This window comes from Salmo salar, chromosome 12 (genome assembly GCF_965601325.2).
Source record: "Salmo salar chromosome 12, fSalSal1, whole genome shotgun sequence".
Lineage (NCBI taxonomy): Eukaryota > Metazoa > Chordata > Actinopteri > Salmoniformes > Salmonidae > Salmo > Salmo salar.
Window position 1 is genome coordinate 85362930 of NC_138302.1, and position 14635 is coordinate 85377564.

The 14635-nt window shown below is 42.9% G+C and overlaps 1 protein-coding gene across 12 annotated transcripts in view; it reads right to left on the reverse strand.

The window, feature by feature from the left end:
* LOC106565737 (forkhead box protein P1-B-like) overlaps window positions 1–14635 on the reverse strand; it is a 241373-nt gene that overhangs the window by 61553 nt on the left and 165185 nt on the right. For all 12 annotated transcript variants that reach the window (XM_082959370.1, XM_082959371.1, XM_014133178.3 and 9 more), the window contains one exon: window positions 10677–10823. In XM_082959370.1, coding sequence (XP_082815496.1) covers window positions 10677–10823 — 147 coding nt within the window. The remainder of the gene's footprint in view (window positions 1–10676; window positions 10824–14635) is intronic.

The window sequence follows — 14635 nt, forward strand, 5'->3', positions numbered from 1 at the left end:
AGTATTTTTTTTTTTTAAGATAACTGGTCAAACCTTATACCAAAAGGAACTTGTAACCGGAACATTTATCATGAAAAAACAAACATTGTTGGGTTCCCTCTGAGAAATGGAAACCATTGTTTACAGACCCAGGTGTCTTCAGATCAGGGGTATATTCACTAGGAACCAAACAGAAGCAAACGGAATGAAATGGGGAATAACCTACCTGAATTTGCATAAAAGTGTTTGCAACTGTTTGCTATTGTGTGCACTATTGATTACACCCCAGGTGAGTGACTTCTCGAACAACAGCAGCTCTATGTACAGTCTTTGCTGGTCTAGCCTATAAGGTGTATCTGAAAAGACAAACTTACTGGAAATTCAGAAATTTTCTTCTGAGTTTTGGGTTGAACTAATGTGTACAGACCTCTTTAACTCCTCTCTCTAACCCCTGACATCTGCACTTTAGCCTCATCTGAAATGGGCAGGGTTATTGGCCAAGGTGAACTCATATTAAGTCATGCCTGTTGCAATGTGTTACAAGGATGTATTATGTTATTGGTTTCAGACATTAAAGAACACATTGTGTAGTATGTATTTGCTAAATATTTCCTTGAGGTGATATGCCAGCCAGCGCAGAACGAAGTTTGTGTTTCTTTGTGTTCCGTCTGCTGTGGTTTTCACTTAGTCAAAACAAGAACATCTACAGCGATGTGCAACATAAATTCAGGGGGGTGGGGGAATTTTGTGGCGTATTCTTTCATGATTGATTCATATAGAGTTCTTCTTTTGAATCAGACACTATATTAAGAAGTACAGTGCCTCATCATGACATTTTGTTCAGGAAAAAAAGAATCCTGCAGTTGAATGATGCCAAATGAAATGAGCAGTGGAACTGTCATCTCTATCCTACAGGATTTCTAAAAGACACGTCTGGGAGCTATGATTACATCTAAAAATACTTAGTTTGAGTACATTTTGGGCGCACGAGTGCATCCATGCCAACTATTTGGTATCCAGGAACTAGTCATAGTTACATGAATTACCAGGGTGTGTACTATAAACATGTACTCTTCAGTGTCCAACACAAATATAGATGTACATATATCTACAGACTGTGTCATGCAATTCAGAACATCTCTCATAACAGGGTGAGTAGATTACACTGACTGAAACTATCAGTGTACACAATACGCCTAATCTTAATCCTAAAAAGCATGCTGGTCAGTTAAGCATCAGTTATGCTGGTCAATTAAACAGGCTGGTCAGTTATCCCCCTGGTAGTTAAAGTCCCTCCATGTCAATCTAAAACTTCAGGACCTCGTGTCCCTAGAGAAGGACACAATAGAAATAGATGAACAAGTTGTTGAGGCATGTAGTTGTGAAGCTCTGATGCTTGACATATTGCACTCTGATGTTTTTCTGACTTGTGTCGTGAACATGTTCGTTACTGACGTACTGCTTGTTGTATTGATGTGATTTTCGCCTGGTTTATATTTAATGTGCCTGTTTGTCTGATACTGAGGTGTTGATGCAGTTGCCTTGGTCCAGGTCTCTCTTGAAAAATATACTTTTATCTCAACAAGACTAACCTGGTAAATAAAGGTAAAGTAAATGTAGAGATGCATGAGTGGATGTTTTTGATATGGCTCTTGGTGTTTATTAATGCTCTGTCCTTACAGTCCATGCATCCACCCATTACCCCCGAAAAGGGGGAGTGAATCATTTCAAACAACACATGGCTGAAATCAAGATACTGTGGCGGAGAATGATTCAAAGATACAAGATTGGGGGGAGGGGGAGACAGGGAGACAGGGAGACAGGGAGGGGGATAGAGCTTGAAGGGAAACATCAGTCTTCAGAATAAAAAAGGTCCTGCAAATGGCAGTGGCTTAAAGCCCTGTGTCTGGAGTCCGGAGTCAGACCGACAGTCATCGCATGGCTGAGGCTCACTAACAGGCTGAAACAGACTGCCTGGAAATACAAGGGATGACTTCATTCTGACAGAATGATCCAAACCTGTTTCTAATATATACAGTACACATAATACATTTTTACGATATGACAAGAAAAACAAGCGGTGAAAAAGACATCCTGATCCCTGGTTACACACGGATACAGGCATCAGCGCTGTGCTGATCATTCCTGGCATATTAAATCACCTCAAAGACAGAGACACACGGAATCATGCACATACACACACGCACAGATGTATGTGATTTGATTTTGAACCTAAAAACAGTGTTCAACTGTGCTATTGAACCTGAAGAATATTGATGTCTCTTAGGTCGTGTTTCCACTTGACACTTACATGCGACTTCTGCTATCAGAATATGAAGATCGCATTGAAAAGACTAGTCTAGACGCACAAAAGTCACTTTGTGTTCAGATCTGGAAGTGGTCATGGATGCATTGTGTGTGTATTTCTCCTCAGTCTGGACTCAATCAGGCTACCGAAAGCACATACAGTTGGCAATGTCATCAGCACTCCCACAAGTATCCAGAAAACGTGTTTTGGGACCGAGAGGCACCTTTCATTATAATGTTGGAGGAAATATGCTCCTAGTGTGTAAATGCTAGCCAGCTAGCTAATAAATAGATATTTTGGCTAGAGTTATGCTATCCCGCTTGCAATCCCTTTAGCATTGCTTGCTAGCTTGCTGGCTAGCTACAGAGGTTAGCTGGCTAGTTAGCTACTTCCATCAGTTGTTATTTTATTATCATATTTAGCCTATTCCACCGTTTGTAGAATGCATACAGGCATTTGAATATAGCGCGGAAAAGGGAATCTGGACACACTGTGGACACTGTAGACACATTTGATGTACAGTAAGTGTAGATGCATGACTCGTTCGGAATTCCATGATCAGAATACTAAAGCTGCCTGAACTGTGAAGTCTAGACATGGCCTTATAGCACAGTATCTGTCAGGACATTCCCATTTCAATCCTCATTCAACACTAGGAGTAGGCTTAGTTTCTGCTTACTGACCACTGAAAGGATTATCCATCCACTCTGGTCTTGATTGTCTGAACCTGAACGTGTCTGTTTAAAACGAACAACTTGGTTCATTTGGGGTGAGGTTCACAGCTTGGGTGCTCATCACAGAGAGGCTGTGTCCGCCTCAATTGTCCCGTTATCTCAGCTGGCCTTCCTCCGTTTGGCAGGGAGCCAGAGTGGGCCGAGCCCGGGCTCATTGTCACCTCACCTAGCCACGGTAGTGGGCCACGGATAGCGCTCCGAACCACGGGGCTGCTGGGCTGCAGGAGGGAGCTCCTCGGAATGCTGCCTCTGATTGCTTTAGAGCGCTGGTGGAGGTCCAGCCGGCAGTCTAATGATTTACAGATTGGAGCACTGTGGTGTACATGTGTCAGGACGATGCCATAGGTCTACTACAAACAACAGTAGCAGAGCAAGCTGGCGGCTTCTCCTCCCCTGTCAGAGAGAGGTGTGGCCCCTGCATTCTGTCACACAACACTCCCCCAAAGACCACAAATGAAGGATATGAGCGACGGAGGGGAGGGAGGCAGAACTTAAAAGGCTTTCATCATGTAAAACTGAAAATACATTATCTATTGACCTAGGGATGCCCTCTGTAAAACAGAGAGGGGGAGAGAGAGAGAGATTCACCTGGCAGAAATGTACGGTAGATAATGGGTTCATGTTTTTTCCCGTCTTATTTCTGAAGAATAACAAGCAATGCTCCCTTGATATCATGAATATGTTCAATGCAAAATCTATCAGAGGATGCTGACAAGATGACCTATCAAATGAATCATGATAATTTCATTTAAATATTAAAAGGAAGCCAACGCATCATTTCAGTGAACAGAGGAAGTCAGGAAACCATACAAAAGCAGTTTCTCTTTTCTTGTTTTCCGTTGCTCACCAGCTTCAAGGACTAAGCTTCAGTAGAACTAAGAAAAAAGTGATCTTTACAAGTTGCTTTCAGAGAACACACAAAAGATTCAACAAGGGAATTTTTTTCAGTAGTCTGCCGCCCTATGTGACGCATTTGCCTGTGCTACAAACAATCTGTCTACAACCAAAAATATAATAAAAATAAAGGGGGGTAGGTTAATGGTCAAGGCCATTAACATTATCTGTTTTTAGTCCAACTACACAAACATTCTCAGGATTGTATTTTCTGACCTGCTAATACTGGCAAATAAAAGTCAACTTTCTTAATGGAGAGTTCATATAGAAAAGAGAGGCTGGCTTGCAGCCTACAGCACCTCACAGTACCTAATGGTACTAGCGACATGAAAAATCAAGGCCCATCAAGGCCACCATCCAGACCTGGAACAGAACAAGTCTAATCTAGGCATTACACTGATGGCACTGGAACCATGTTGACATAACATCTTCAGCCCAGCTGCATGTCACATATTCCAATGTAGGCGCTGGGTGCCTACCCAGGAACCCTTGCAGTGTGGCATAGTTAACTGAGCAGGCTCCAAAGCAATGCCACAAACAAGCCTCTTTTTTTCCCTTCTTCCTCCACGGTGCGAGTGGACTATCAGCGAGGGTCCGACAGTGTTGTGCCTAATGACCTATTTCTCCACTCCTGATCCTGCGGCTGGCATAATTAGTTACCTGGGGCTGCAATCCAATTTGAAGTGATGACAGAAAGTGATCCATGAAAAAGTAATAAGTTAAATCCAATTTCAGCCAGCCTCTAATTAAATGCACATGGAACTAATGAGTCAAACCCTACCATTTCACTGATAATGCTAATTAGCGGGGTGGGAGTTGCTCGCTCTCGTCCCGCGCCACTGTAGGTGTGAAGCGCGAGGTAAAGTGGCATAGACTTTTAATTACACGTCATTCTGTCAGTAATTTACTGGCTTTTTGACCAGTTAAGTATGTTAAGCTGCTCTCCAGCTTGCTAACAGCTGTTTGTATGATTTAATATGATTCAAGGCACTGGGAAACAGTATGCAAGCAGCACATTCAGTATCTAGTCTACACGTTACATTGGGGGGTTTGGAGGTAAAAACACCCCCTCTTCTTGGAGATATAAAACCAAACAGCCATTTCATGCTGATCAAGGAATCTCTTGGTTGGTTTTTCTCTCCCCCTTCTATGCAGGTCATTTTTTTCAGATGTTTCAGATATTCTGTGCTTCATTATTTTTGACTTGAATAAAATGAATTGGAGTGAGTCACAGTGCTTGTGCATCTCTCTCTCTCTGTCTGTCTAATGGGGATACTGATGAGATGAATAGGTCTTCACCACAGATAGATCTTCACAGCTCTACACACATCAGGTGGCAGCTCACTGCATATCTCATACAGTTGAAGTCGGAAGTTTACATACACTTAGGTTGGAGTCATTAAAACTCGTTTTTCAACCACTCCACACATTTTTAGTACATCTACTTTGTATCTACATCTACTTTGTGCATGACACAAGTAACTTTCCCAACAATTGTTTACAGACAGATTATTTCACTTAGAATTCACTGTATCACAATTCCAGTGGGTCAGAAGTTTACATACACTAAGTTGACTGTGCCTTTAAACAGCTTGGAAAATTCCAGAAAATGATGTCATGGCTTTAGAAGCTTCTGATAGGCTAATTGACATCATTTGAGTCAATTGTAGGTGTACCTGTGGATGTATTTCAAGGCCTACCTTCAAACTCAGTGCCTCTTTGCTTGACAGCATGGGAAAATCTAAAGAAATCAGCCAAGACCTCAGAAAAAATAGTAGACCTCCACAAGTCTGGTTCATCCTTGGGAGCAATTTCCAAACGCCAGAAGGTACCACGTTCATCTGTACAAACAATAGTACGCAAGTATAAACACCATGGGACCATGCAGCCGTCATACCGCTCAGGAAGGAGACGCGTTCTGTCTCCTAGAGTTGAACGCACTTTGGTGTGAAAAGTGCAGATCAATCCCAGAACAACAGCAAAGGACCTTGTGAAGATGCTGGAGGAAACTAGGTACAAAAGTATCTATATCCACAGTAAAACGAGTCCTATATCGACATAACCTGAAAAGCTGCTCAGCAATGTAGAAGCCACTGCTCCAAAACCACCATAATAAAGCCAGACAACGGTTTGCAAATGCACACGGAGACACATGGAGGCACATGGAGACAAAGATCGTACTTTTTGGAGAAATGTCCTCTGGTCTGATGAAACAAAAAAATAACTGTTTGGTCATAGTAACCATCGTTATGTTTGAAGGAAAAAGGGGGAGGCTTGCAAGCCGAAGAACACTATCCCAACCGTGAAGCACGGGGGTGACAGCATCATGTTGTGGGGGTGCTTTGCTGCAGGAGGAACTGGTGCACTTCACAAAATAGATGGCATCATGAGGAAGCAAAATTATGTGGATATATTGAAGCAACATCTCAAGACATCAGTCAGGAAGTTAAAGCTTGGTCGCAAATGGCTCTTCCAAATGGACAATGACCCCAAGCATACTTCCAAAGTTGTGGCAAAATGGCTTAAGGACAACAAAGTGAAAAAGCGTGTGCAAGCAAGGAGGACTACAAACCTGACTCAGTTACACCAGCTCTGTCAGGAGGAATGGGCCAAAATTCACCCAACCTATAGTGGGAAGCTTTGAAATAAAAGCAGAAATAAATAATTCTCTCTACTATTATTCTGACATTTCACATTCTTAAAATAAAGTGGTGATCCTAACTGACCTAAGACAGGGAATTTTTACTAAGATTAAATGTCAGGAATTGTGAAAAACTTAGTTTAAATGTATTTGGCTAAGATGTAAACTTCCGACTTCAACTGTAATTGTTGTATCATCGGACCAACAGGCTTCGAGACAGCTTCTACCCCAAAGCCGTAAGACTGCTAAATAGTACATTAAATGGTTACCCAGACTATCTGCATTGACCGTATCTTGCACTGACTCTATGCACACTCACAAGACTATATACAGTGCATACGGGAAGTATTCAGACCCCTACACTTTTTGCACATTTTGTTAGGTTACAGACATATTCTAAAATTGATTAAGCCCCAAAACATCCTCATCAATCTACACACAATACCCTATAATGACAAAGCACGAACAGGTTGTTAGAAATTTTAGCAAATGTATTAAAATAAAAAACTGAAATATTACATTTACATCAGTACTCAGACACTTTAGTCAGTACTTTGCACCTTTGGAAGCGACTACAGCCTTGAGTCTTCTTGGGTATGACGCTACAAGCTCGGCACACATATATTTGGGGAGTTTTTCCCAATTTTCTCTGCAGATCCTCTCAAGCTCTGTCAGGTTGGATGGGGAGTGTTGCTGCACAGCAATTTTCAGGTCTCTACAGATATGTTCAATTGGGTTAAAGTCCTGGCTCTGGCTGGAAAACTCAAGGACATTAACAGACTTGTCCTGAAGCCACTCCTGCGTTGTCGTGGCTGTGTTCTTAGGGTCTTTGTCCCGTTGGAAGGTGAACCTTTGCACCAGTCTGAGGTCCTGAGCGCTCTGGAGCAGGTTTTCATCAGGGATCTCTCTGTACTTGCTCCATTAATCTTTCCCTCGATCCTGACTAGTCTCCTAGACCCAGCTGCTGAAAAACATCCCCACAGATGATGCTGCCACCACCATGCTTCACTGTAAGGATGGTGTCAGGTTTCCTCCAGACGTGACGCTTGGCATTTAGGCCAAAGAGTTCAATTTTGGTTTCATCAGACCAGAAAATCTTGTTTCTCATGTTCTGAGAGTCTTTAGGTGCCTTTTGGCAAACTCCAAGAGGGCTGTCATGTGCCTTTTACTAAGGAGTGGCTTCCTTCTGGCCACTCTACCATAAAGGCCTGATTGGTAGTGCTGCAGAGATGGTTGTCCTTATGAAAGTTTCTCTCATCTCCACAGAGGAACTCTGGAGCTCTTTCAGAGTGACCATCGGGTTCTTGGTCACCTCCCTGACCAATGATCTTCTCCCCTGAATGCCCAGTTTGGCCGGGGCCGCCAGCTCTAGGAAGAGTCTTGGTGGTTCCCAACTTCTTCTATTCAAGAATGATGGAGGCCACTGTGTTCTTAGGGACCTTCAATGCTGCAGAAATGTTTTGGTATCCTTCCCCAGATCTGTGCCTCGACACAATCCTGTCTCGGAGCTCTACAGACAATTCCTTTGACCTCATGGCTTGGTTTTTCTCTGACATGCAATGTCAACTGTGGGACCTTACATAGACAGGTGTGTGCTTTTCCAAATCATTTCCAATCAATTGAATTTACCACAGGTGGACTCCAATCAAGTTGTAGAAACATCTCAAGGATGATCAATGGAAACAGGATGCACCTGAGCTCAATTTCGAGTCTCATTGCAAACGGTTTGCATACTTACGTAAATAAGATATTTCTGTTTTAGATTTTTATACATTTTCAAACATTTTTAAAAACCTGTTTTCACTTTGTCATTATGGGGTACTGTGTGTAGATTGATGAGGTGAACCAAATATTTTAATCAATTTTAGAATAAGGCTGTAATGTCACAAAATGTGGAAAAAGTCAAGGGGTCTGAATTCTTTCCGAATGCACTTTATCCTCCAAACACCGGCTTCTCGGGCATTATCACTTACATAAACACTTGTCTGGACTTGTGGCTTTCATTATGATAGTTTCAACCTAGCAAAATGTAACATAGCCTACAACATTACAAAGCAGGCAATTTCACATTTTATTTAGATACTATGGCCAACCAGGCTGTGCTCTTCACAAGATTTGGGCAGAGGAGGAAAAAAGGCCCAGCTCTCTTTTCAATAGCTGAGTGACAGGTTGGGCAAGATCTCTGAATACATCAATAACTTTTTTGTGTCTGTGGGAGAATGTGTAGTACTTCACTATGTACCAAAAACTGTCTGTACGCTGGAATCTTCCATGTAGCCTCCCGTGTTTGTTGACCTCTGCTATACATTTTCCAGCCTGACTCGGGAAACTGTTTAGTTTGATCCCTTAAACGTATTTGAATCCTGACCAATGCACACACAACTAAAAGGTCAACACAACTAAAAGTTCAACACAACTAAAAGGTCAACACAACTAAAAGTTCAACACAACTGAAATATCAACACAACTAAAAGGTCAATACAACTGAACGGTCAACACAACTAAAAGGTCAACACAACTGAAAGGTCAATACATCTGAAAGGTCAACAGGACTGAAAGATTAACAGGACTAAAAGTTCAACACAACTAAAAGGTCAACACAACTAAAAGGTCAACACAACTAAAAGGTCAACACAACTGAAAGATCAACACAACTAAAAGGCAATCCTCTAGAGCTATTATTGAGACAAAAAATGTCCTCTTTAATTACAGATGTAGGATCTTAATTTGAGTCAGTTTGCTACAGCGGGAAAATAATCCTGCAGCAACAGGAAATGTGATTGATCATGTGGATTATAATTAATGGAGATTTTTGTAGGGGTTGATACATTTTTCGCTAGGACAAATCAAGTATGAACTTTCAAAGTGGAAATTACAAACTTTAGAACTCAAAAACACAATACTGTTAAAATAACCCCGTGTTAGTGTGAGTGTTAGTGTGGGTTTTCAGTGAATTTATGTAAATCATGAAGCTCATCTGCATTTCCTGCAGTGCAGGAAAATTCTCAGCAATAAAAGAGAGATTAAATTAAGATCCTACATGTGTACCTGTCATTAGACCTAGCTGCTATGGGAAAGGGGCTATTAAATATATATATATATATATATATATATATATATATATATATATATATATATAGAACAGTCCTTCGTATTAATGACCAAATATGCCCTGAAGTCATTTGCAACTTCACACTGAAACAAACAACACCTTCTCGTTCAAACAAAGGTACACATATGAGGCGGCTCAAACGGGTGTTCTGAAAATAAGTGGTGATCTGCTGTAAGTGGTGAAAACAGTTTCTCCTTGATATTACTGCCCCCATTGAGGGCAGTGATGAAAGAGAGAGAGAGCTAGAGAGAGGGAGAGAGAGAGATAGAGAGATAGAGAGAGAGAGAGAGAGAGAGAGAGAGAGAGAGTGAGCGAGAAAGAATGAGAGCGAGAGAGTGAGAGAGATACCAAAGGGCACCTAAAGCTCCTAAAGGTTCATATCTCTGCTGGAGAGTTGGAAACATCACCTACTCTTCCCCTCTCTTCTCCTTTATCCTCCTTTAAACAGGCCACTCATGTTTCTATCACATATTAACCACTGCTACAACAGGCCTCGATCAGCAACACACATCATGTGTGCATTATTTCCTTGGCTTTGTTAAAAAATGGAATACATCAAAATATTTCCAAGAGGCTGATTTCTGAGAGTCTAGGCTTTATATCATTTAGAACTGGGTTTATTCTACATAGTAATATAATTCATGTGTCACAGTCTGAGATGTATGTTGTTGATCACACTCGCATTGCAATCCACACCCACGAACACACACACACAAACGTGGTTGGCCTACAACCGTCACTCACTCTGCCTCTCTTAATTTCCTGTTTATGAAGGTTGCTTGGTACATTCACCCATGACAGAATGAAAACAGCACACAGTGTACTATAGAAAAGATCAAGAAAGTTCAGCTCTCCATTGTTCAACTTAATAAGTGACTTTTACAACCGTCCAACCGCTTTTGTTTGTCTTGAGGTCTACAACTTTGAAACAACAATATGACAGTTGACTGGTGTAAGCATACACTGTTTGCATGTTCTTAACAAGCATATGACAGTGTGTTCTCGTACCTGTAGGCTCGGCTGATTCTCATTGTCTTTGGGGGATTTTAGATCGGTGCCTTGCTGAAGCTGCAGCTGCTGTTGTTGTTGTTGTTGTTGTTGTTGCTGTTGTTGATGTTGTTGCTGTAGAAGGATCTGCCGAGCCACTTGAAGAGCCTGAAAGAGAGATGAAAATGATGGTGGGTTAAAAAAGGGAACAACATTGAAACTAAAAGCAGATATTTGATTGTGTCTTGGGGCTCAACCCTTCCCTTGAGACCACTCTTCTTTTAACACGACAGATGTAACCCAAACAACGACGTGTTCTTGGACTGCTGATAGATAACAAAACAAACAGGATTTTACACAAATCAATAGCCACAGGTCAATGCAAATATTTTCTGTTGATTTAGATTTTATTTTATTAGGATCTCCATTAGTCGACGCCAATGGTGACAGCTAGTCTTACTGGGGTCTGACTCGTAACAAAAAGACAATACAGAAAAAAGACTTTACAATCTACATACATTTAAAAACATGAATATGTAGTCTGCGTGTGTATACTGTAGGTTGCAATTACAGTAAACAGAAAAAGTCAGGGGCACAGAATGGTGCTTTTTGATCCTCCTCTCCCTCTGTCCCCTCCCCTCCAGAAAGTAAATAAAAGGTTTATTGCTGCTCCAAATATCTGTTAAAGGACACGGCCTTCTCAGTGGAAAACAAAATACAGTGCAGTCACATGTTTATTGCTCCAGCTACTCCCTTTTCCCTTACGATAAATAATCAAACATGCCATCCAGAACAAACAAAGCCGGGGAGCCGGGAAAAACAGTGGTCATGAAAACCACACTGATACCAAGAAAAGCAAGCGTGTATTCCCACAGTGAGCTGCCAGCCTCCTCACACCTACACCAGTAAAACATCTGAGTAAATAACTAGGCTCATACTTTCCGTACTCCACAGACGATTACTCCCACAATTAAACTAACAGTCCGAGCCCATCCCACACAGCAGAGTTATAGTCCTCAAGTCAATTATTTGATGAGTCAGGTTGATTGCCAGACGCAAATTAAAAGTGGTATGTTGAAGACAAAAATCGGAAAAGGTGGAGGGGGGTGGGTGGGGTGGGTGGAGAGAGGAGGTGCTCAGAGTACGTAAATGGGAAATGTAAAGAAACGCGTGAAAGAGTAAGAGGAATGTGTGGAAGATAGTATGAAAGTGAAATAGGAAAAGGAAGAGGGTATGGTGAAAGGCTTATAGAAAAACAGAGAGAGCGATAGGAGAAGATGATCTATAGGCCTGCAAATGCTCTATAAAGGAAAGGATGAGAGGAGAGTCCAGCTCAGAGGCAGGGGCAAACAGCTGTGCACTGCTCTGCACCGTGTGTGTGCGGTGACCCTCTCAAACACAGGCCTGTGGGATGACATCATGAGGCAAGAATATAACCACAGGCTACAAAGAGGCCACTCTCCTGGCGTTTTACCCTACCACCATTAAAACATGCTCTCTCTCTCTTTTTCTCTCTCTCCCTGCCTATAGCTTGTGAGGGGAAAACCCCAAGCCCACACATTCATAAAGATAGTCTACCCTTTTCTTGTGACAGTATGAGATTCACTCCAACACAAACAAAGAAATCCAATGCAATGCTAAGTGTCACGCCCTGACCATAGAGAGCCCTTGGTTCTCTATGGTGTAGTAGGTCAGGGCGTGACTAGGGGGTGATCTAGTAAAATGCAAATCAATTTATAACATTTTTGACATGCGTTTTTCTGGATTTTTTTGTTGTTATTCTGTCTCTCACTGTTCAAATAAACCTACCATTAAAATGATAGACTGATCATTTTGTTGTCAGTGGGCAAACGTACAAAAACAGCAGGGGATCAAATACCTTTTTCCATCACTGTATCTATTTCTATGTTGGTGCTAATATGGTTCTCAATTAGAGGCAGCTGTTTATCGTTGCCTCTGATTGGGGATCATATTTAGGTAGCTATTTCCCCACCTGTGTTTTGTAGGATGTTGATTGTTTGTTAGTCTGTTTGGGCACTACGTCCTCATGGTCTTTGTAAGTTTTGTTATTTTGTTTTGTTAGTTTCACTTAAATAAATATGTAGAACTATACTCATGCTGCGCCTTGGTCTGCTCATTTCCAAGATCGTGACAGAATATTCCACCAAAAGAGGACCAAGCAGCGTATCCACGAGGTAAAGGAGTTTTGGACATGGGAAGAAGTGATGGGTGGATGCGAAACCCTTCCTTGGCGGCAGACGGAAGGTAATAATGGAGGACAGCGACGACGCCAGGGTTCGCAGCCACAGAAAGCCCAAGGACAACCCCAAGATTTTTTTTGGGGGGGGGCACAAGGGGTGGCCGGCTGAGCCGCGGGAAGAGCCAAAGCCCGTCTGGGAGTCGATGGAGCAATGTGAAGAAGGATATCGGAGAATGATGTTGGCGAAAAAGTAGGCTGGAGCGCAGGTGGGCTGAAGATCGGGTCATCAGTCCGGTGCCATCTGTGCCGGCTCCACGCACCAGATCTCCAGTGCACCTCCCCAGCCAGGTATGTCATGTGCCTGCTCCCTGCACTCGCCCTGAAGAACCAGAGACCATCAGGGAGGCAATGGGGAAGTTGGGAGAGAGAGATGAGAGAGATGTTGTGCAAGTGTGTTCTGCTCAACATCCGACCAGAGGATCCGGTTAGCAGTCTGGTGCAACCTGGGCCGGTTCCACGCTTCTGGCCTCCAGTGCGCCTCCCCAGTCCGGTAAGTCCTGTGTCTCCTCCTCGCACTCGCCCTGAAGTGCGTGTTCCCAGTCCGGTACATCCTGTGCCTGCTTCTCGTTCTCGCCCTGAAGAGTGTGTCACCAGTCCAGTGCAACCTGTGCCGGCCCCACGCATCAGGCCTCCAGTCCGCCTCCCCAGTCCGGTACGTCCTGTGCCTGCTCCTCGTACTCACCCTGAAGAGCGTGTCACCAGTCCGGTGCCACCTGTACCGGCTCCACGCACTAGGCCTCCAGGGCGCATTCACAGTCCAGAGCTTCCGGCGACGGTTCCCAGTCCGGAACCTCCTGCGACGGTTCCCAGTCCGGAACCTCCTGCGACGGTCCACATTCCGGAACCTCATGCGACGGTCCACAGTCCGGAACCTGCTGCGACGGTCCACAGTCCGGAACCTCCTGCGACGGTCCACAGTCCGGAACCTCCTGCGACGGTCCACAGTCCGGAACCTCTAACGACGGATGACGGACCGGAGCTTCCAGGGACGGTTAACAACCCGGAGCTTCCCGGGAAGGTCAACGGTCGTGACAGCTAAGGCACAAACAATAACAGACTATTTATAGCCCTAATTATAAGAACATGATATTTAACCCATTCTGTTACAGTATGACAAACTTCCTATCTTCCCGCCTACAGTGGCAGACCTACCTTGCACTTAAAGCATGCAATACAAGATCAATGTAATTCAATAACCTCAAGTTGGTTATTGTAGGTAAGAATAAGTTGACGGTTAAAAGTTATATACACATTGTACTACAGTACTTATGCAAAATGTGCAGCAAGAAGTCAAGTTTAAATAGACAATAGAACACAAATGACAGAGCTGTGTAATGGAATAAAGGACAGTAGGTTCTTCTTCGAAGACACAATGATCTTACCTGGTGAGGCAGCATGACACAACAGAGCACCAAATAGTTTAAGCCAAGCCTACGGATTACTACAGGGGAACATTTATGAATAAACAAAAGTACTATTTAGTTTTCTCTGTAACTTATGACACATACATGCTTTGGTGTAACGTGTCTCGTTTACTAAGAGGGGTGTTGGAACTAAGATACTTGAGTCAACAGGATATGATGGGAGTTTTTAGATACTAATGGGTGAAGACATAGATTTCTGGGAATCATTAACAGAAAAAAACCTGGCACAACACCTACAGTACTGCATCATCAATCAGCATAAATACAGTAACTGTGACGTTGCGATGCAACACTGT